The sequence below is a fragment of the Coregonus clupeaformis genome, unplaced genomic scaffold (assembly GCF_020615455.1).
Source record: "Coregonus clupeaformis isolate EN_2021a unplaced genomic scaffold, ASM2061545v1 scaf0028, whole genome shotgun sequence".
Lineage (NCBI taxonomy): Eukaryota > Metazoa > Chordata > Actinopteri > Salmoniformes > Salmonidae > Coregonus > Coregonus clupeaformis.
The window spans coordinates 790-22,011 of NW_025533483.1; the positions used below are offsets into that span (position 1 = coordinate 790).

Genomic DNA, 21,222 nt, shown 5'->3' on the forward strand with positions numbered 1-21,222 from the left:
CACGGAAGATCTCACCCTGTGGGGTCAAAATGATCACAAGAACAGTGAGCAAAAATCCCAGAACCACTACGGGGACCTAGTGACATGACCTGCAGAGAGCTGGGACCAGAAGTAACAAAGCCTACCATCAGTAACACCACGCTGCCAGGGACTCAAATCCTGCAGTACAGACGTGTCACCCTGCTTAAGCCAGTACATGTCCAGGCCCGTCTGAAGTTTGCTAGAGTGCATTGGATGATCAGAAGAGGATTGGGAGAATGTCAGATGAAACCAAAATATAACTTTTTGGTAAAAACTCAACCTTCGCGTGTTTGGAGGACAAAGAATGCTGAATTGCATCCAAAGAACACCATACCTACTATGAAGCATGGGGTGGAAACATCATGCTTTGGGGCTGTTTTTCTGCAAAGGACCAGGATGACTGATCCGTGTAGGAAAGAATGAATGGACCATGTATCATGAGATTTTGAGTGAAAACCTCCTTCCATCAGCGAGGGCATTGAAGATGAAACGTGGCTGGGTCTTTCAGCATGACAATGATCCCAAACACACCGCCCGGGCAACGAAGGAGTGGCTTGTAAGAAAGCATTTCCAAGGTCCTGGAGTGGCCTAGCCAGTCTCCAGATCTCAATCCCATAGAAAATCTTTGGGGGAGTTGAAAGTCAGTATTGCCCAGCTACAGCCCCAAAACATCACTGCTCTAGAGGAGATCTGCATGGAGGAATGGGCCAAAAAATACTAGCAACAGTGTGTGAAAACCTTGTGAAGACTTACAGAAAACGTTTGACCTGTGCCATTGCCAACAAAGGGTATATAACAAAGTATTAAGAAACTTTTGTTTTGACCAAATACTTATTTTCCACCATAATTTGCAAATAAATTCATTAAAATCCTACAATGTGATTTTCTGGATTTTTTTTTCCTCATTTTCTCTGTCATAGTTGACGTGTACCTATGATGAAAATTACAGGCCTCTCTCATATTTTTAAGTGGGAGAACTTGCACAATTGGTGGCTGACTAAATACTTTTTTTCCCCACTGTAGTTCTTACAGTTTTATGCTGTGAAGCAGAGATGTAGTTCTTACAGTTTTATGCTGTGAAGCAGAGATGTAGTTCTTACAGTTTTATGCTGTGAAGCAGAGATGTAGTTCTTACAGTTTTATGCTGTGAAGCAGAGATGTAGTTCTTACAGTTTTATGCTGTGAAGCAGAGATGTAGTTCTTACAGTTTTATGCTGTGAAGCAGAGATGTAGTTCTTACAGTTTTATGCTGTGAAGCAGAGATGTAGTTCTTACAGTTTTATGCTGTGAAGCAGAGATGTAGTTCTTACAGTTTTATGCTGTGAAGCAGAGATGTAGTTCTTACAGTTTTATGCTGTGAAGCAGAGATGTAGTTCTTACAGTTTTATGCTGTGAAGCAGAGATGTAGTTCTTACAGTTTTATGCTGTGAAGCAGAGATGTAGTTCTTACAGTTTTATGCTGTGAAGCAGAGATGTAGTTCTTACAGTTTTATGCTGTGAAGTAGAGATGTAGTTCTTACAGTTTTATGCTGTGAAGCAGAGATGTAGTTCTTACAGTTTTATGCTGTGAAGCAGAGATGTAGTTCTTACAGTTTTATGCTGTGAAGCAGAGATGTAGTTCTTACAGTTTTATGCTGTGAAGCAGAGATGTAGTTCTTACAGTTTTATGCTGTGAAGCAGAGATGTGGTTCTTACAGTTTTATGCTGTGAAGCAGAGATGTAGTTCTTACAGTTTTATGCTGTGAAGCAGAGATGTAGTTCTTACAGTTTTATGCTGTGAAGCAGAGATGTAGTTCTTACAGTTTTATGCTGTGAAGCAGAGATGTAGTTCTTACAGTTTTATGCTGTGAAGCAGAGATGTAGTTCTTACAGTTTTATGCTGTGAAGCAGAGATGTAGTTCTTACAGTTTTATGCTGTGAAGCAGAGATGTAGTTCTTACAGTTTTATGCTGTGAAGCAGAGATGTAGTTCTTACAGTTTTATGCTGTGAAGCAGAGATGTAGTTCTTACAGTTTTATGCTGTGAAGCAGAGATGTAGTTCTTACAGTTTTATGCTGTCGAAGCAGAGATGTAGTTCTTACAGTTTTATGCTGTGAAGCAGAGATGTAGTTCTTACAGTTTTATGCTGTGAAGCAGAGATGTAGTTCTTACAGTTTTATGCTGTGAAGCAGAGATGTAGTTCTTACAGTTTTATGCTGTGAAGCAGAGATGTAGTTCTTACAGTGTTATGCTGTGAAGCAGAGATGTAGTTCTTACAGTGTTATGCTGTGAAGCAGAGATGTAGTTCTTACAGTGTTATGCTGTGAAGCAGAGATGTAGTTCTTACAGTGTTATGCTGTGAAGCAGAGATGTAGTTCTTACAGTTTTATGCTGTGAAGCAGAGATGTAGTTCTTACAGTTTTATGCTGTGAAGCAGATGTAGGTCTTACAGTTTTATGCTGTGAAGCAGAGATGTAGTTCTTACAGTGTTATGCTGTGAAGCAGAGATGTAGTTCTTACAGTGTTATGCTGTGAAGCAGAGATGTAGTTCTTACAGTGTTATGCTGTGAAGCAGAGATGTAGTTCTTACAGTTTTATGCTGTGAAGCAGAGATGTAGTTCTTACAGTTTTATGCTGTGAAGCAGAGATGTAGTTCTTACAGTTTTATGCTGTGAAGCAGAGATGTAGTTCTTACAGTTTTATGCTGTGAAGCAGAGATGTTGTGTAGTTCTCTGCTGCGGCCCAGAGCTGCTGTCCTGTTCCCTCTCGCTGTCCGCAGCAGCTCCATGGACAGACTGTCCCCTGTCACCAGCCATGACTTGATCTCAAACTGGAGGGAAGGGGTACACAGGTCAGAGGTTACAGAGAGGTCACAGAGGTCAGGAGATGGGATGCACCGAAAAACTCAAGTTACCGTAAAACAAGTAATAGACCGGATGTTTATTTGCTTAAATCACTCAATACAACAGGCGCATAATAGAGCCAGGCTTCTATTAGAGACAGGCTTCTATTAGAGCCAGGCTTCTATTAGAGCCAGGCTTCTATTTGAGCCAGGAGTATATTTCCTTAACGCATACAGCTTTTGCTCATTTTCATAATTACAGTGGCTTGCGAAAGTATTCACCCCCCTTGGCATTTTTCCTATTTTGTTGCCTTACAACCTGGAATTAAAATGGATTATTTGGGGGTTTGTATCATTTGATTTACACAACTTCGAAGATGCAAAATATTTTTTCTTGTGAAACAAACAAGAAAAAAAAACTGAAAACTTGAGCGTGCATAACTATTCACCCCCCAAAGTCAATACTTTGTAGTGCCACCTTTTGCAGCAATTACAGCTGCAAGTCTCTTGGGGTATGTCTCTATAAGCTTGGCACATCTAGCCACTGGGATTTTTGCCTTTTCTAACACTCGAGTGTTGCTTTAGCAGTATGCTTAGGGTCATTGTCCTGCTGGAAGGTGAACCTCATTCCCAGTCTCAAATCTCTGGAAGACTGAAACAGGTTTCCCTCAAGAATGTCCCTGTATTTAGCGCCATCCATCATTCCTTCAATTCTGACCAGTTTCCCAGTCCCTGCCGATGAAAAACATCCCCACAGCATGATGCTGCCACCACCATGCTTCACTGTAGGGATGGTGTTCTCGGGGTGATGAGAAATGCCACTAGAGGGCGATTCTGAAGATTTCTAGGTTTCTGTACTCCCAAAGTTGTTGACTGTTTTTGTGCTAGCCAGTTAGATAGCAGTTCTCAGCTGTTAGCAGCCAATGGCTAACGATTTCTTACTGGCAATAAAAATGGATGACTGCCATCATTTTTTCGAGACATTAAGGAATTATTTAAATCAATAAACCTCAAATGGTAACCTCGTAAACAATTCATTTAGACCTGGCATTTATTTGAAACAGACGTTTATTTTCTGAAATGTGTGCCGTTGTCCGGCTATTAACACTAAAACCGCTGGGCCTTTAAGGACCCCCATTCATACTAATGAGCAGTCATTTTGACTGCAACATTCGAACAGTGTAATTAATACATTTCATAAAAGCTATTGCAAAAATAATCATTTGGTTGTGCTTATGAAGGTCTAAGGTAACAAAACAAGTGTTTATTTCAAATAACACAATAACATTTATTAGTTTATGTTACTGTAGGCTACATACAATTACATTAAAAAAAATAAAAAAATTCAAGTGTTCAATCAATATTATTTGTTCCATTGTTATAACTATGAAACAGAAAGCATATATTGGAACACAGTGACAGCTTCTTTTACAATGAAAAAACAAACAAATAATACCCCAAAATACCCCAACCACCACAGTGCTAACTGTGCCACTAGAGATCCTGGTTCGAATCCAGACTCTGTCGTAGCCGGCCGCGACCGGGAGACCCATGGGGCGGGGCGCACAATTGGCCCAGCGTCGTCCAGGGTAGGGGAGGGAATGGCCGGCAGGGATGTAGCTCAGTTGGTAGAGCATGGCGTTTGCAACGCCAGGGTTGTGGGTTCGATTCCCACGGGGGGCCAGTATGAAAAATAAAAAAATTATGTATGCACTCTAACTAAGTCGCTCTGGATAAGAGCGTCTGCTAAATGACTAAAATGTAAATGTAAAAGACGCATTGGTCAGCAAATGATGAAAACATCAGTAGCCTAAACATCAGTAGCCTAAACATCAGTAGCCTAAACATCAGTAGCCTAAACATCAGTAGCCTACACATCAGTAGCCTAAACATCAGTAGCCTAAACATCAGTAGCCTACACATCAGTAGCCTAAACATCAGTAGCCTACACATCAGTAGCCTAAACATCAGTAGCCTAAACATCAGTAGCCTAAACATCAGTAGCCTAAACATCATTCTAAGCGCCAAGTGTACTTGTGAATAGTGAAAAAAATCTGCACAAAACCAATGATGGTATTACAATGAATAGAAGGGTCGCTATGACAGCAGTCAAAACTAGTCCGTTATTTATAGGTCGGATACCATGGCAAATTTGTCTGTTTCTTTGTCATCAAAAAAGAGTTAACACATGATCTCTCTGAAGTGGTGATCCCGTGACATGGTTTCTCCAAAGAAAGGGAACCCATACGTCTGATCAGATGCTCTCAATATACATGCTCTTTCCACCGAATGCTCCACGGACATACAGGATTGAAATGAACGCTTCCAGCTCAGATCCCAGGCAGTGGCTCCTTCCTCCCTGTGAGTCTCGGCCATAGTACAGTCCCTGATCCCAGGCAGTGACTCCTTCCTCCCTGTGAGTCTCGGCCATAGTACAGTCCCTGATCCCAGGCAGTGACTCCTTCCTCCCTGTGAGTCTCGGCCATAGTACAGTCCCTGATCCCAGGCAGTGCCTCCTTCCTCCCTGTGAGTCTCGGCCATAGTACAGTCCCTGATCCCAGGCAGTGACTCCTTCCTCCCTGTGAGTCTCGGCCATAGTACAGTCCCTGATCCCAGGCAGTGACTCCTTCCTCCCTGTGAGTCTCGGCCATAGTACAGTCCCTGATCCCAGGCAGTGGCTCTTTCCTCCCTGTGAGTCTCGGCCATAGTACAGTCCCTGATCCCAGGCAGTGACTCCTTCCTCCCTGTGAGTCTCGGCCACAGTACAGTCCCTGATCCCAGGCAGTGACTCCTTCCTCCCTGTGAGTCTCGGCCATAGTACAGTCCCTGATCCCAGGCAGTGACTCCTTCCTCCCTGTGAGTCTCAGCCATAGTACAGTCCCTGATCCCAGGCAGTGACTCCTTCCTCCCTGTGAGTCTCGGCCACAGTACAGTCCCTGATCCCAGGCAGTGTCTCCTTGTGCACCTTAGCCACAGTCCCTGAATGCTGTAGAATGTCCATGTCACATAAACAAATGAAAGCTGGGGAGTGCATTGCTGACGTTTATTGCTTGAGATGTAGGGCCTGCTCTCTCAGTGATGACATTTTGTGCTGATAATCGGCCCGTAGCTGATGATGTCACCGGCTTGTTCTCTCTAAACGGTGCCTCTCTCCTGTCTCACTGTTTCATTTGGTAGTGGCGGGGGCACCTGCTCAGTGCGCACCGTTCTGGATTTTTTTGCGCTTATGCTTCGGAGGTATCGGTTCAGGCTGAGGCTCAGAATCAGAATCATCATCAGAGATGTCATCATTCATTTCTTCCATCTGAGTCGTTTCCATTCAGATCTTGTAGCAGCGCTAACGTAGCATGTGCATTCATTCGTCTTGGTCTTCTTGCCATTGTAAATAACCCACGCTCTCACTGTGTACTTCAAGTAGGCCAGAGTAGACTGACGAGACTGCTTTGATTTGGTGGACTGATAGGGTACATACCATTTAGAGATTATAATTAGAATGGAACCATACAATAGAATGGCCTTGATCATCATTCACGGTTGGTGATTACATAATGATGTATTGTTCACTTCCCCCTCACTCATCAACTCACCCATTCTCCCCCTTTCTCCCCCATCATACTTTATTTATTTCATCTGTTGTTATACGTGTGAAATTAGTTTCGGTATAGTTTAGGTTCAGTTGAGGCAATTATCGGGATGATTATCAACTGGGCACGGCACATTCCACTGTCGGGAGAAGGAGGGGCAAAAAATGACATGCCCTCCTAAAACTGGTTCTAACTCCAGTTCTGTTTGTCATTTTAAGATTCGAACAACGACGGTGTGTTATATGGAACTATTTAGGAAAAGTCAAGGACGGAGCGGGGCATGAGTATTTAACAAAAACATTAGGAGCAGTCAAAATGAGTGCTTTAGCGGTTCTAATGTTAAAAGAGACAGGCGGCTATTTGGAGACTGCCTTTAATTGAAGTTGTACGGTAAAGCATGTGGATCTCAAGTCATAATAGAGTGAATGTGAATGAATAATAGAGTTCTCACCTCTAAGGGGTCAGTGTGTGTCTCACCTCTAAGGGGTCAGTGTGTGTCTCACCTCTAAGGGGTCAGTGTGTGTCTCACCTCTATGGGGTCAGTGTGTGTCTCACCTCTATGGGGTCAGTGTGTCTCCCCTCTAATGGGGTCAGTGTGTGTCTCTAAGGGGTCAGTGTGTGTCTCACCTCTATGGGGTCAGTGTGTGTCTCACCTCTAAGGGGTCAGTGTGTGTCTCACCTCTAAGGGGTCAGTGTGTGTCTCACCTCTAAGGGGTCAGTGTGTGTCTCACCTCTAAGGGGTCAGTGTGTGTCTCACCTCTAAGGGGTCAGTGTGTGTCTCACCTCTAAGGGGTCAGTGTGTGTCTCACCTCTAAGGGGTCAGTGTGTGTCTCTAAGGGGTCAGTGTGTGTCTCTAAGGGGTCAGTGTGTGTCTCACCTCTAAGGGGTCAGTGTGTGTCTCACCTCTAAGGGGTCAGTGTGTGTCTCTAAGGGGTCAGTGTGTGTCTCACCTCTAAGGGGTCAGTGTGTGTCTCTAAGGGGTCAGTGTGTGTCTCACCTCTAAGGGGTCAGTGTGTGTCTCTAAGGGGTCAGTGTGTGTCTCACCTCTAAGGGGTCAGTGTGTGTCTCACCTCTAAGGGGTCAGTGTGTGTCTCACCTCTAAGGGGTCAGTGTGTGTCTCACCTCTAAGGGGTCAGTGTGTCTCACCTCTATAGGGGTCAGTGTGTGTCTCACCTCTATGGGGTCAGTGTGTGTCTCACCTCTAAGGGGTCAGTGTGTGTCTCACCTCTATGGGGTCAGTGTGTGTCTCACCTCTATGGGGTCAGTGTGTGTCTCACCTCTATGGGGTCAGTGTGTGTCTCACCTCTAAGGGGTCAGTGTGTGTCTCACCTCTAAGGGGTCAGTGTGTGTCTCACCTCTATGGGGTCAGTGTGTGTCTCACCTCTATGGGGTCAGTGTGTGTCTCACCTCTAAGGGGTCAGTGTGTGTCTCACCTCTATGGGGTCAGTGTGTGTCTCACCCTAAGGGGTCAGTGTGTGTCTCACCTCTATGGGGTCAGTGTGTGTCTCACCTCTATGGGGTCAGTGTGTGTCTCACCTCTATGGGGTCAGTGTGTGTCTCACCTCTATGGGGTTGCTGTTGAACACTATGAAAGCGATGCTGCTGATGTCTGTTGAACTGCAGACCCCAAAGTCCAAGAGGTGCTCCTTTAGACTGGGGGACAGGACCAGGGGCTGGACAGAACAGAGGACAAACTGACTGTTATTAACAGGGGCTGGACAGAACAGGGGACAAACTGACTGTTATTAACAGGGGCTGGACAGAACAGGGGACAAACTGACTGTTATTAACAGGGGCTGGGCAGAACAGGGGACAAACTGACTGTTATTAACAGGGGCTGGACAGAACAGGGGACAAACTGACTGTTATTAACAGGGGCTGGACAGAACAGAGGGCAAACTGACTGTTATTAACAGGGGCTGGACAGAACAGGGGACAAACTGACTGTTATTAACAGGGGCTGGACAGAACAGAGGGCAAACTGACTGTTATTAACAGGGGCTGGGCAGAACAGAGGGCATGTTAGAAAAACAATGAGTGTGAGAAACTCAATTGCATTTACTTAATTCCTCACATCCTCTCTGCTCTCCTCCTTCTCAAAACCCAGGTCTGACCTTCTCATCCAATGGGTTGTGAGGAGAGAGGACCAGAGGAATCAAGGAAATGCAACTGAGATCCTCCCAGAGACAAGAGTCTAGTAAGATTGTGCAAGGAGGATGTATTTATATGAGCCAAAGGAGTAGCCTGCATGCTTGTCCAAGGTACATCCAGGAAACCTAGCAGTACATTTTAGCAGCATGTTTCAGTGAAGCCATAAACACCATGTAACCCCTAACTCTCCCAATGAGTATGTGTGTGTGTAGGTGAATGTGTGTGTATGTACAGTGAGGGGGAAAAAAGTATTTGATCCCCTGCTGATTTTGTACGTTTGCCCACTGACAAAGACATGATCAGTCTATAATTTTAATGGTAGGTTTATTTGAACAGTGTGAGACAGAATAACAACAAAAAAATCCAGAAAAACGTATTTCAAAAAATGTTATAAATTGATTTACATTTTAATGAGGGAAATAAGTATTTGACCCCTCTGCAAAACATGACTTAGTACTTGGTGGCAAAACCCTTGTTGGCAATCACAGAGGTCAGACGTTTCTTGTAGTTGGCCACCAGGTTTGCACACATCTCAGGAGGGATTTTGTCCCACTCCTCTTTGCAGATCTTCTCCAAGTCATTAAGGTTTCGAGCCTGACGTTTGGCAACTCGAACCTTCAGCTCCCTCCACATATTTTCTCTGGGATTAAGGTCTGGAGACTGGCTAGGCCACTCCAGGACCTTAATGTGCTTCTTCTTGAGTCACTCCTTTGTTGCCTTGGCCGTGTGTTTTGGGTCATTGTCATGCTGGAATACCCATCCACGACCCATTTTCAATGCCCTGGCTGAGGGAAGGAGGTTCTCACCCAAGATTTGACGGTACATGGCCCCGTCCATCGTCCCTTTGATGCGGTGAACTTGTCCTGTCCCCTTAGCAGAAAAACACCCCCAAAGCATAATGTTTCACCTCCATGTTTGACGGTGGGGATGGTGTTCTTGGGGTCATAGGCAGCATTCCTCCTCCTCCAAACACGGCAGAAGTTGAGTTGATGCCAAAGAGCTCGATTTTGGTATGATCTGACCACAACACTTTCACCCAGTTCTCCTCTGAATCATTCAAATGTTCATTGGCAAACTTCAGACGGGCCTGTATATGCTTTCTTGAGCAGGGGGGACCTTGCGGGCGCTGCAGGATTTCAGTCCTTCACGGCGTAGTGTGTTACCAATTGTTTTCTTGGTGACTATGGTCCCAGCTGCCTTGAGATCATTGACAAGATCCTCCCGTGTAGTTCTGGGCTGATTCCTCACCGTTCTCATGATCATTGCAACTCCACGAGGTGAGATCTTGCATGTAGCCCCCAGGCCGCGGAGATTGACAGTTCTTTTGTGTTTCTTCCATTTGCGAATAATCGCACCAACTGTTGTCACCTTCTCACCAAGCTGCTTGGCGATGGTCTTGTAGCCCATTCCAGCCTTGTGTAGGTCTACAATCTTGTCCCTGACATCCTTGGAGAGCTCTTTGGTCTTGGCCATGGTGGAGAGTTTGGAATCTGATTGATTGATTGCTTCTGTGGACAGGTGTCTTTTATACAGGTAACAAGCTGAGATTAGGAGCACTCCCTTTAAGAGTGTGCTCCTAATCTCAGCTTGTTACCTATATAGAAGACACCTGGGAGCCAGAAATCTTCCTGATTGAGAAGGGGTCAAATACTTATTTCCCTCATTAAAATGCAAATCAATTTCTAAAAATTTTTACATGCGCTTTTCTGGATTTTTTTGTTGTTATTCTGTCTCTCACTGTTCAAATAAACCTACAATTAAAATTATAGACTGATCATTTCTTTGTCAGTGGGCAAACGTACAAAATCAGCAGGGGATCAAATACTTTTTTCCCTCACTGTATGTGTGTGTAGGTGTGTGTATGTGTGTGTAGGTGAATGTGTGTTTCTGTATGTGTGTGTAGGTGTGTGTAAGTGTGTGTAAGTGTGTGTAAGTGTGTGTAAGTGTGTGTATGTGTGTGTAAGTGTGTGTATGTGTGTGTAGGTTTTTATATGTGTGTGTAGGTGTGTAGGTGTTTGTAGGTGTGTGTAGGTGTGTGTAGGTGTGTAGGTGTGTGTGTAGGTGTGTGTGTAGGTGTGTGTGTAGGTGTGTGTGTAGGTGTGTGGGTGTGTAGGTGTGTGTAGGTGTGTGTATGTGTGTGTAGGTGTGTGTAGGTGTGTGTGTAGGTGTGTAGGTGTGTGTGTAGGTGGGTAGGTGTGTGTGTGTGTGTGTGTAGGTGTGTGTATGTGTGTGCAGGTGTGTGTGTACCTCTAGGTAGCCTGTGTAGGCCCTGATGGGCAGGTGGAACTTGGATGCGTTGGTGATGAGGAGGATGTTGCTGTCGATGTGGATGGCAGGACGAACGGGGCGGAACAGGAGAGAGAAGACGTAGCGAGACTCGTGAGGAGGGATTAGAACGGGGGCGCTGAGGTTCTGAACCTGACAGAGATGGGAAAACAGCAGGCTTAGAACGGGGGCGCTGAGGTTCTGAACCTGACAGAGATGGGAAAACAGCAGGCTTAGAACGGGGGCGCTGAGGTTCTGAACCTGACAGAGATGGGAAAACAGCAGGCTTAGAACGGGGGCGCTGAGGTTCTGAACCTGACAGAGATGGGAAAACAGCAGGCTCTTCACAGCAGGCCACACCGTAGCAAAATGTTTTACAACAGAAAAGGAACATATTTTCAGGTAGGACCTCCCTGTTTCATTCTGGTTTGAAACATTTCTCAGAATTCACAAAAACATCTCAGAATACGAGTGCTAGATAGGATCAGTTTAGCCTTTTAGATCAGAATTAATACGATTCCATAGACAAGGGGGGGGGGCCTGATCCTAGATCAGCCCTGCCCCCTGAACTCACGCTGAACATGGTCTTGGCCTCATCTGGCAGGGTGACGTTGTGTATGCGGACAGCAAAGCTGAAGGTGTTGGTTAGGAAGATGGGTCTGTTCACAGGGACCTCTGGGCTGTCTCTGATGTGGAACAACGTGGCTGTGTGGTCAAAGGCCAGATAGCTGGAGGGCCAGGTGAAAAGGGACAAGTAGAGAGATCACATCAGACCCGATGGGACGAACATACAGGGCCAGTTTAGTCTGACCCCAGTACAAAACTAATCCTGGACTAAAAAGCATCCCCATTGAAAGTCCAGGGCATAATCTGGGTCCACTGTGTATTTAAATTAAACTGGATTCTACAGGAACATAATTGAACTATGAACTAACCAAGACCTGTTAAATCATGAATGAACCAACACACATGCATCCTACCATCTAAGACATCATGAATGTTTCAAATCCTGAAACTGTAAAAAACAAAATGAGCAAATACACTCTTACCCTTGTAGCACATCTGCTTGGTACGGGACTTCAAGCTTAGGGGAGTTTCTCTCTTTAACCTTCACTGTTATTTTACCAGAAAACTGAACTGGTCTTTGTGCTTTTGATGCTGTTAACAAAAAACATTGGGAAAATAAAATAACATATTCAATCCATAGATAAGAGAATGTCACAAGAACAGGTCATATTAAATATATTTTAAAGCAGTGGTATTCAAAGTCGAGGTCGTGGGGGAACTGCAGTGGGGTTGCCAAAATGTTAAAAACAATATATACTGAACAAAAATAAACACAACATGCAACAATTTCAAAGATTTTACTGAGTTACAGTTCATATGAGGAAATCCGCCAATTGAAATAAATTCATTGGGCCCTAATCTATGGATTTCACATGACTGGGAATACAGATATGCATCTGTTGGTCACAGATACCTTAAAAAAAAAAAGTATGGGCGTGGATCAGAAAACCAGTCAGTTTTGGTGGACGACCATTTGCCTCATGCAGCGCGACACATCTCCTTCACATAGAGTTGATCAGGCTGTTGATTGTGGCCGGATGTTGTCCCACTCCTCTTCAATGGCTGTGCGAAGTTGCTGGATATTGGCGGGAACTGGAACACGCTGTCGTACACGTTGATCCAGAGCATCCCAAACATGCTCAATGGGTGACATGTCTGGTGAGTATGCAGGCCATGGAAGAACAGGGACATTTTCAGCTTCCAGGAATTGTGTACAGATCCTTGCGACATGAGGCCGTGCATTATCATGCTGAAACATGAGGTGATGGCGGCGGATGAATGGCACGACAATGGGCCTCAGGATCTCGTCACGGTATTTCTGTGCATTCAAATTGCCATCGATAAAATGCAATTGTGTTCATACCATAACCCCACCGCCACCATGGGGCACTCTGTTCACAACATTGACATCAGCAAACCACTCGCCCACACAACGCCATACACGTGGTCTGCGGTTGTGAGGCCGGTTGGACGTACTGCCAAATTCTCTAAAATGACGCGTATGGTAGAGAAATGAACATTCAATTCTCTGGCAACAGCTCTGGTGGACATTCCTGCAGTCAGCAAGTCAATTGCACGCTCCCTCAAAACTTGAGACATCTGTAGTATTGTGTTGTGTGACAAAAATGCACATTTTAGAGTGGCCTTTTATTGTCCCCAGCACAAGGTGCACCTGTGTAATGATCATGCTGTTTAATCAGCTTCTTGATATGCCACACCTGTCAGGTGGATGGATTATCTTGGCAAAGGAGAAATGCTCACTAACAGGGATGTAAACAAATTTGTGCACAATATTTTAGAGAAATAAGCTTTTTGTACGTACAGGATCTTTTATTTCAGCTCATGAAACATGCGACCAACACTTTACATGTGGCGTTTATATTTTTGTTCAGTATAGCTTTAAAAGCAGCATCATTTTCTTTACACCCCATGGCAAAATGTGCAGAATTGCACAAAATTAACTGCAGCCCCTCTTGAGTTTTTTTGCCCCCCCCCCTATCAATGTAGCCCATCCCTGGTCTCTGGCATGGAAAGAGCAAGTGTTCCTAATGCTTTCTACACTCAGTAAACCCGCTGAGAAAAAATGTGAATACCACTGATTTAAAAGCATGGTATTTATAAATAGCTTTTCCAAATAGCTTTTCTTCTTTTCTAAGACACCAACTGAAAGGTTAAATATCTAAAAATGTAATGTTATTTCTATTCATTGAGTTTTATAAGGTTAGCAATAAAATGTAATGGTTTTGGTTTCCATGGTTAATATGTCAGGTTTCTCAATTCAGTGATTTAACGTTTCAAAATATCACATCACTTACCATCAAAACGAATACTTGCAACTTTGGTAAAACTACTCTCTCCTGCTTTTAGCGTGATCGCTTTGAAATGTATCGCAACCGCTTCGTTTGATGGCGTCGTCCGTATACTCTGTAAAGCAAAGAATACAGCATTAACTGTCCGTCAGAACAGGGGTCAACAGGGGTCAACAGAAGACAAGAGGAGGAAGTACCAAGCTACTTACTGTGATTGCAACATCTTTTGTTCCCGAATTTAGAAGATGTAAATTCAATTGTTTCGGGCGATCTTGTGACCGTAGCGTACCAAAGTCTAGCATCTCTGTGGAGGAGTATATCCCAGGGGATAGAGGGAAGAGACCATACAGACAGACAGTATCAGCCTCATGTGGACCAGTCAACAGACCGAGACTAAACCATTAGTTAAATGATGGTTCATTAAAAGATCCTTTAAAAAGTTATTTAAGCCTCGTCCCTAACCAGACAACCGAAATAGGAGCTTAAACTGACATAGCTCAATTAATTATGTTCTTACAAATTCAAATTGGTCCTTGTAGCCAGATAGACCTGTGGCAATTTAATGCCAACCCCGCCTTAGCTATCAAGAACACAGGTTATACCGGTCCTATGTTCCAATGTTGAGGTCACATGAGCACAAGGTTACAGGTGACAGACATGTCTTATAATGAATGAATGAATGAATGAATAATACCTGAGGTGACCTCCACCTCCACTGGCAGTATGATAAACTGGTCTCCGTTGGGAGCGTTGGTTTTGATCCTGATGAAGGCTGTGTGGTTGTCTGCATCTCTCGATGAGAAGCTAGCCCTCATCACCCCCTTCGTCTCAAACGGGGGGATCTCCTACAAGATCAATAAAACAAGGACACAGTCAGGATGCATCCCAAATGGCTATTACGTTTAATAGTGCACTACTTTTGACCACAATCTCTAGTGCACTATAAAGGGAATAGTGTTCCATTTGGGAAACTGCATCCGAGTGAGTGACCCTAGAGCAGGAACAGGTGGAGATCACTGACAGGGTTCTGACTAGAGGGAGTACAGCTACGACCGGAAGTGACTTTTTAAAAAGGACATTCTACTCCAAAAGGAAGATAAATAAATTGATGTTGACCACATCCAAAATAGAATTTCCACTTCCAGAAATGAGCCCAATAACATTTTGGTAAATCCTTTTTTAAATTATAGCCTATGCATGGGTTCTGACTAGAGGGAGTACAGCTACGACCGGAAGTGGCAGGTTAGGATAATTAATGTGGCAGGTTAGGAAAGTGGTTCCCAAACTGTGGGGCGAGGGGTCGGCAGGGTACGGCACGGGGTCCCCCGCCCCAAAAAATAAAATAAAATGTCTGTTAAATTTAAATTACATTTGTATAAACTATTAAATAACTTTCACATAATTTCTAAGATATGGTAATCCTCGGGTGAGGAAAATTATTTAAAAAATTTAAACGTTTGTTTTCACGTAGTATACACACTCGGAATCACTCGGCATATTACACTGAACAAAAATATAAACGTAACATCCAAATATTTCAACGATTTTACTGAGTTACAGTTCATAAGGAAATCAGTAAACTGAAATAAATTCATTAGACCCTAATCTATGGATTTCACATGTCTGGGAATACAGATATGCATCTGTTGGTCACAGATACCTTAAGAAAAGGTAGGGCGTGGATCAGAAAACCAATCAGTATCTGGTGTGACCACCATTTGCCTGTCACGCGACATCTCCTTCACATAGAGTTGATCAGGCTGTTGATTGTGGCCTGTGGAATGTTGTCCCACTCCTCTTCAATGACTGTGTGAAGTTGAACTGGAACACGCTGTCGTACACGTCGATCCAGAGCATCCCAAACATGCACAAATTATGACATGTCTGGTGAGTACACAGGCCATGGAAGAACTGGGACGTTTTCAGCTTCCCGGGAATTGTGTCCAGATCCTTGCGTCATGGGGGTGTTATGATGTCAGGGCATAGAATCGTGAGGACCGAGATTACGAGATAAGTGGTTTGGGGCCATGAAGTCTACATTCCTTATGTCAAAGGAGATTAGTGGGATTAGTTTCATGTTTCTGTCTCCATATCAAATCGAATGTAAAATAGTTGTCTCCTCATCTTGGCCATTTTATAATGCCAAGTCCAATGGGTTGTGACTAGAGGGAGCACAGCTACGACCGGAAGTGACTTTTCATAGCAGATTAGACATGGTTTCCCAAACTCGGTCCTGGGGCCCCCCGCCCCTAGGTGCATGTTTTGGTTTTTGCCGTAGCTCTACACAGCTGATTGAAATCATCAAAGCTTGATGAGTTGGTTATTTGAATCAGCTGTGTAGTGCTTGGGCAAAAAACTAAATGTGCACCCAGGGAGGGGGGGAGGGGGGGAGGACTGAGTTTGGGAAACTCTGGGTTAGCATTTTAGCTAAACCTTAGGCTTTTTTCTAACCACATCCTCTCCCATCCATTTACAGCATTTACCTCAATCAGACAACAAATGTGCAGAAAGTAGCCCAGGGAGGGATGGGGCATCTTCTTGTGCTCAAATTTGTATAACGGCTGTCAGTCAAAACCAACACAGAGCTGTGTACCGGAGAACCTGAGCTCTGATGTCATGTATAGCATGTCACTGTCCAGCCACTGGGTTGACAGGGAATGACAGGGGCTGTGAGTGGAAAGGGTTTATGAGAAGTTACGGCCAGATATCCCCTCCCCTTCTGAAAATCAAAAGATGCTAACACCTGTGAAATCGTGACTTGTCCAAATAACCAGTGAGGAAAAACCCGAGCTAATGCTGCTGATGTCACGCTTCCCTTTGACAGATCTGCAGTCCCTTTCCGCCGTTGTATCATGACAGATCTGCAGTCCCTTTCCGCCGTTGTATCATGACAGATCTGCAGTCCCTTTCTGTGTCTGTGTCTGTCCACCAGAGATCACATTATAACTAACCAGAATCCAGAATACACTAAGTGACCTAAACTATTTCAAACCCTAACAATCAATGACTCAAGTCTCAAACCTAATCAACTGGACACATTGATTAGATAAACTGTTAAGGGAAGGTTTCCCCCGACGTGTTCAATTACCACTGAAAGGGTTTCTTTGTCCGGGCTTAATCTGTGTCTGGGAAACTGGCCCGTAGTGGTTTGTGGATGTTATGTGCACATTGATAGATTGTTAGTGGATGGTGGTTCATGATACCCTAACTAAGACAGCTTGCTGTCAAAACGTTGGTAAATTAATTATTGCCTCGGAGCAACTTTAGTGTAGCTTATCCTTTTACATTTACGTCATTTAGCAGACGCTCTTATCCAGAGCCACTTACAAATTGGTACATTCACCTTATGATAGCCAGTGGGACAACCACTTTACAATATTATTATTTTTGGGGGGTGGGGTAGAAGGATTACTTTATCCTATCTCAGGTATTCCTTAAAGTGGATGGTGGTTACCATAGAGACGCATAATAGACATGTTTACCTGCAGTGGTTCACCGTGAGGGTTGTGGATGTTAATGAGTGGAGAGAAGCTGCCGTTAACAGGGACTCTGGCCCCGATGAAGGGCCGTAGTCTGGAGGGGATGGGGTTGGGGATGCCCACCCCAAACACCTGAAAACACAAGAGGACAGACCACAAGGTTATCAATCAATCAACCTACTGTTTACATCTTTCGCTTTTCATTTTAAGGAATAGCCCATTAACTGGATATTGTGTTTATGGTGGCGTCCCAAAAGGCACCCTATTCCCTACATAGTGCACTACTTTAGACCAGAGCCCTATGGAACCTAGTCAAAGGGTAGTGCACTATATAGGGAATAGGGTGCCGTTTGGAACACGCATCTACAGTACCTGGTATGTAAACACTCCATGATGCGACGTATTAATAAATAAAGTATTTTCTATGTTCCCTACTCCCCTGGCGAGAAACATGACGTCAAATGACGTGTTCCCCCCTGGTGGGATTATCTGGAACAGAAAGAGAAAAATCATCAGTTAGCTACATTATCAGAGGAGGCTGATCACATTGGATGGAACATTATCAGGTGGTCACATTGGATGGAACATTATCAGGTGGTCACATTGGATGGAACATTATCAGGTGGTCACATTGGATGGAACATTATCAGGTGGTCACATTGGATGGAACATTATCAGGTGGTCACATTGGATGGAACATTATCAGCTGGTCACATTGGATGGAACATTATCAGCTGGTCACATTGGATGGAACATTATCAGGTGGTCACATTGGATGGAACATTATCAGCTGGTCACATTGGATGGAACATTATCAGCTGGTCACATTGGATGGAACATTATCAGGTGGTCACATTGGATGGAACATAATCAGGTGGTCACATTGGATGGAACATAATCAGGTGGTCACATTGGATGGAACATAATCAGGTGGTCACATTGGATGGAACATTATCAGGTGGTCACATTGGATGGAACATTATCAGGTGGTCACATTGGATGGAACATTATCAGGTGGTCACATTGGATGGAACATAATCAGGTGGTTACATCATCAGAGGATACATTCTATGGTTCTATCCCAAATGGCACCCTTTTCCCTTTATAGTGCACTACCTTTGACCAGGGCCCATACATTTACATTTACATTTTTGTCATTTAGCAGACGCTCTTATCCAGAGCGACTTACAAATTGGTGCATTCACCTTATAGCCAGTGGGATAACCACTTTACAATGTTTGTTAGTTTTTTTTTTTTTTTTGGGGGGGTGGGGTAGAAGGATTACTTTATACTATCCCAGGTATTCCTTAAAGAGGTGGGGTTTCATAGATAGGGCTCTGGACCCATAGATAGGGCTCTGGACCCATAGATAGGGCTCTGGACCCATAATAGGGCTCTGGACCCATAGATAGGGCTCTGGACCCATAGATAGGGCTCTGGACCCATAGATAGGGCTCTGGACCCATAGGGCTCTGAACCCATAGATAGGGCTCTGGACCCATAAGGCTATAGACCCATAGATAGGGCTCTGGACCCATAAAGCTCTGGACCCATAAGGCTCTGGACCCATAGGGCTCTGGACCCATAGATAGGGCTCTGGACCCATAAGGCTCTGGACCCATAAGGCTCTGGACCCATAGGGCTCTGGACCCATAGATAGGGCTCTGAACCCATAGATGGGGCTCTGGACCCATAAGGCTCTGGACCCATAAGGCTCTGGACCCATAGATAGGGCTCTGGACCCATAGATAGGGCTCTGGACCCATAGATAGGGCTCTGGACCCATAGATAGGGCTCTGGACCCATAGATAGGGCTCTGGACCCATAGATAGGGCTCTGGACCCATAAAGCTCTGGAACCATAGGGCTCTGGACAAAGGTAGCGTACTATTAGGGAATAGGGTGCCATTTTGGACGTAGTCATTACCATTTGGTTACATTATCCAATGAAACATTAGCAGTTGGCTAAGCTTGAACAAATGTAAAACAATGCCATTGTGCAACATTTAGCTACTGTCCAGTCTCCAACAACACATTTGACCTAGGATGACCAAGTACAGAACAGTAACTGAGCAGGACCTTTGTCTATAGGAATAGGGTAGTGACTCAGACTGGGTTAGTGTAAAGCTGTTTTACACAGCATGTTACTCAAGGCTTCTTCCTCTGGCTTCATTTCTGCCTATACACCACAGTACCACCAGGACCCTGTTCTTCACCACGGTGTGATCACTGTGGTGAAGACACACAAATCATGTCATTTTATTTAACCTTTATTTAACCAGGGGACGCTGGGAACAATAAAACAACACGATCAGTCTCAATACAACACTATAAAATGCACAATTAAACATTACAAATCAAATTCAAACGCGACATTTAAAATACCAAAATCAAAACAAGTGCAGTTCTCCTTCACCACATTCCATAGTCCCCGAACTGCCATCTGCCTGATACAAATGAAACTGGGATTCATCCGTGAAGAGCACACTTCGCCATCTTGCCAGTGGCCAAGTCGGTTACGACGCCGAACTGAAGTCAGGTCAAGACCCTGGTGAGGACGACGAGCACGCAGATGAGCTTCCCTGAGACGGTTTGTGCAGAAATTCTTTGGTTGTGCAAACCCACAGTTTCATCAGCTGTCAGGGCGGCTGGTCTCAGATGATCCCGCAGGTGAAGAAGCAGGATGTGGAGGTCCTGAGCTGGCGTGGTTACACGTGGTCTGTGGTTGTGAGGCCGGTTGGACATACTGCCAAATTCTCTAAAACAATATTGGAGGCTTATGGTAAAAAAACTTACAAATTCTCTGGCAACCGCTCTGGTGGACATTCCTGCAGTCAGCATGCCAATTAAACGCTCCCTCAAAACTTGAGACATCTACGGCATTGTGTTGTGTGACAAAACTGCACATTTTAGAGTGGCCTTTTATTGTCCCCAGCACAAGGTGCACCTGTGTAATGATCATGCTGTTTAATCAGCTTCTTGATATGCCACACCTGTCAGGTGGATGGATTATCTTGGCAAAGGAGAAATGGTCACTAACAGGGATGTAAACAAATTTGTGCACAGAATCTGAGATAAATAAGCTTTTTTGTGTGTATGGAACATTTCTGGGACCTTTTATTTCAGCTCATGAAACATGGAACTCTTTACATGTTGCGTTTATATTTTTGTTTGGTATAAAAGCAATCTTCCCAGACTCTGTGGAGACCTGAAGAACCAACCAGTCTTGAGAGCGAGTCTTGTGGTGGCTGGATTTCCCATTGAGTGAAGTGAGTTAGTATGGGAGTTTCTGGAGAACTGCTTTATATACAAATAGCAGCCACCGTTGGACCCTTCTGGTAGTCAGAGGCTCTCAGCCAACAGAACTATATCAACGGAAATTATGTGTACAGAAATTGTCTCCAGTGATAAAATGCAGGGCTGAGTGACTGAATGTAAAGGTTGCTGCTTGCATGTAGATTATATCACCATAGTCAAGTACTGGGAGGAGCGATGCCAGAACAATACTACTCCTGTTTTCAAAAGTAAGGTAGGATTTATTTCTCCATAAAAAAAAAAAACGATCTTAATTCTCAGCCTCTTTGTTAGTTTTTCAATGTGTATTTTAAAAAGACAGCTTATCATCAATCCAAATACCTAAATACTTATGAGGGACTAGCTCAATTTGGGCTCACTTCATGGTGCAGATACGCAGGTCTTTTGGGTCAATTCTACGACACCTGGGGAACACAGACATGGTTTTTATCAACATTTAGCACTCATTTATGATCGGTGAGTGATTCTTGAATTGAATCAAAGCCAAGCTGAAGGTCGTTAATGGAATAAATATCCACCCCAGTTCTTATTAGCCAGGGACAAACCAACATTATTAATGTAAACAGTGAACAGTTAAGGGCCTAGTATTGAGACTTGTGACACTCCTTTGGTTATGTTTAGAAAATCAGACTGAACTCCATCAGCAGATATTCGCTGACTTCTATCGTATCATTTATTTCCATGACAGAATTAAAAAGTCATTTTGGACTG

General features: G+C 44.2%; 1 protein-coding gene across 1 annotated transcript in view; it reads right to left on the minus strand.

Annotated features, from left to right (window-relative positions):
• Nucleotides 1-2,695: 2,695 nt before the first annotated feature.
• Nucleotides 2,696-21,222, minus strand: part of LOC123483105 (transmembrane protein 131-like) — a gene marked incomplete at its 3' end in the record, with an annotated part of 56,867 nt that continues 38,340 nt past the window's right edge. The window contains 10 exon segments of the mRNA XM_045212594.1: nucleotides 2,696-2,830; nucleotides 7,989-8,099; nucleotides 10,825-10,995; nucleotides 11,417-11,570; nucleotides 11,892-12,000; nucleotides 13,725-13,833; nucleotides 13,928-14,022; nucleotides 14,413-14,563; nucleotides 17,201-17,329; nucleotides 17,570-17,686. Coding sequence (XP_045068529.1) covers nucleotides 2,696-2,830; nucleotides 7,989-8,099; nucleotides 10,825-10,995; nucleotides 11,417-11,570; nucleotides 11,892-12,000; nucleotides 13,725-13,833; nucleotides 13,928-14,022; nucleotides 14,413-14,563; nucleotides 17,201-17,329; nucleotides 17,570-17,686 — 1,281 coding nt within the window.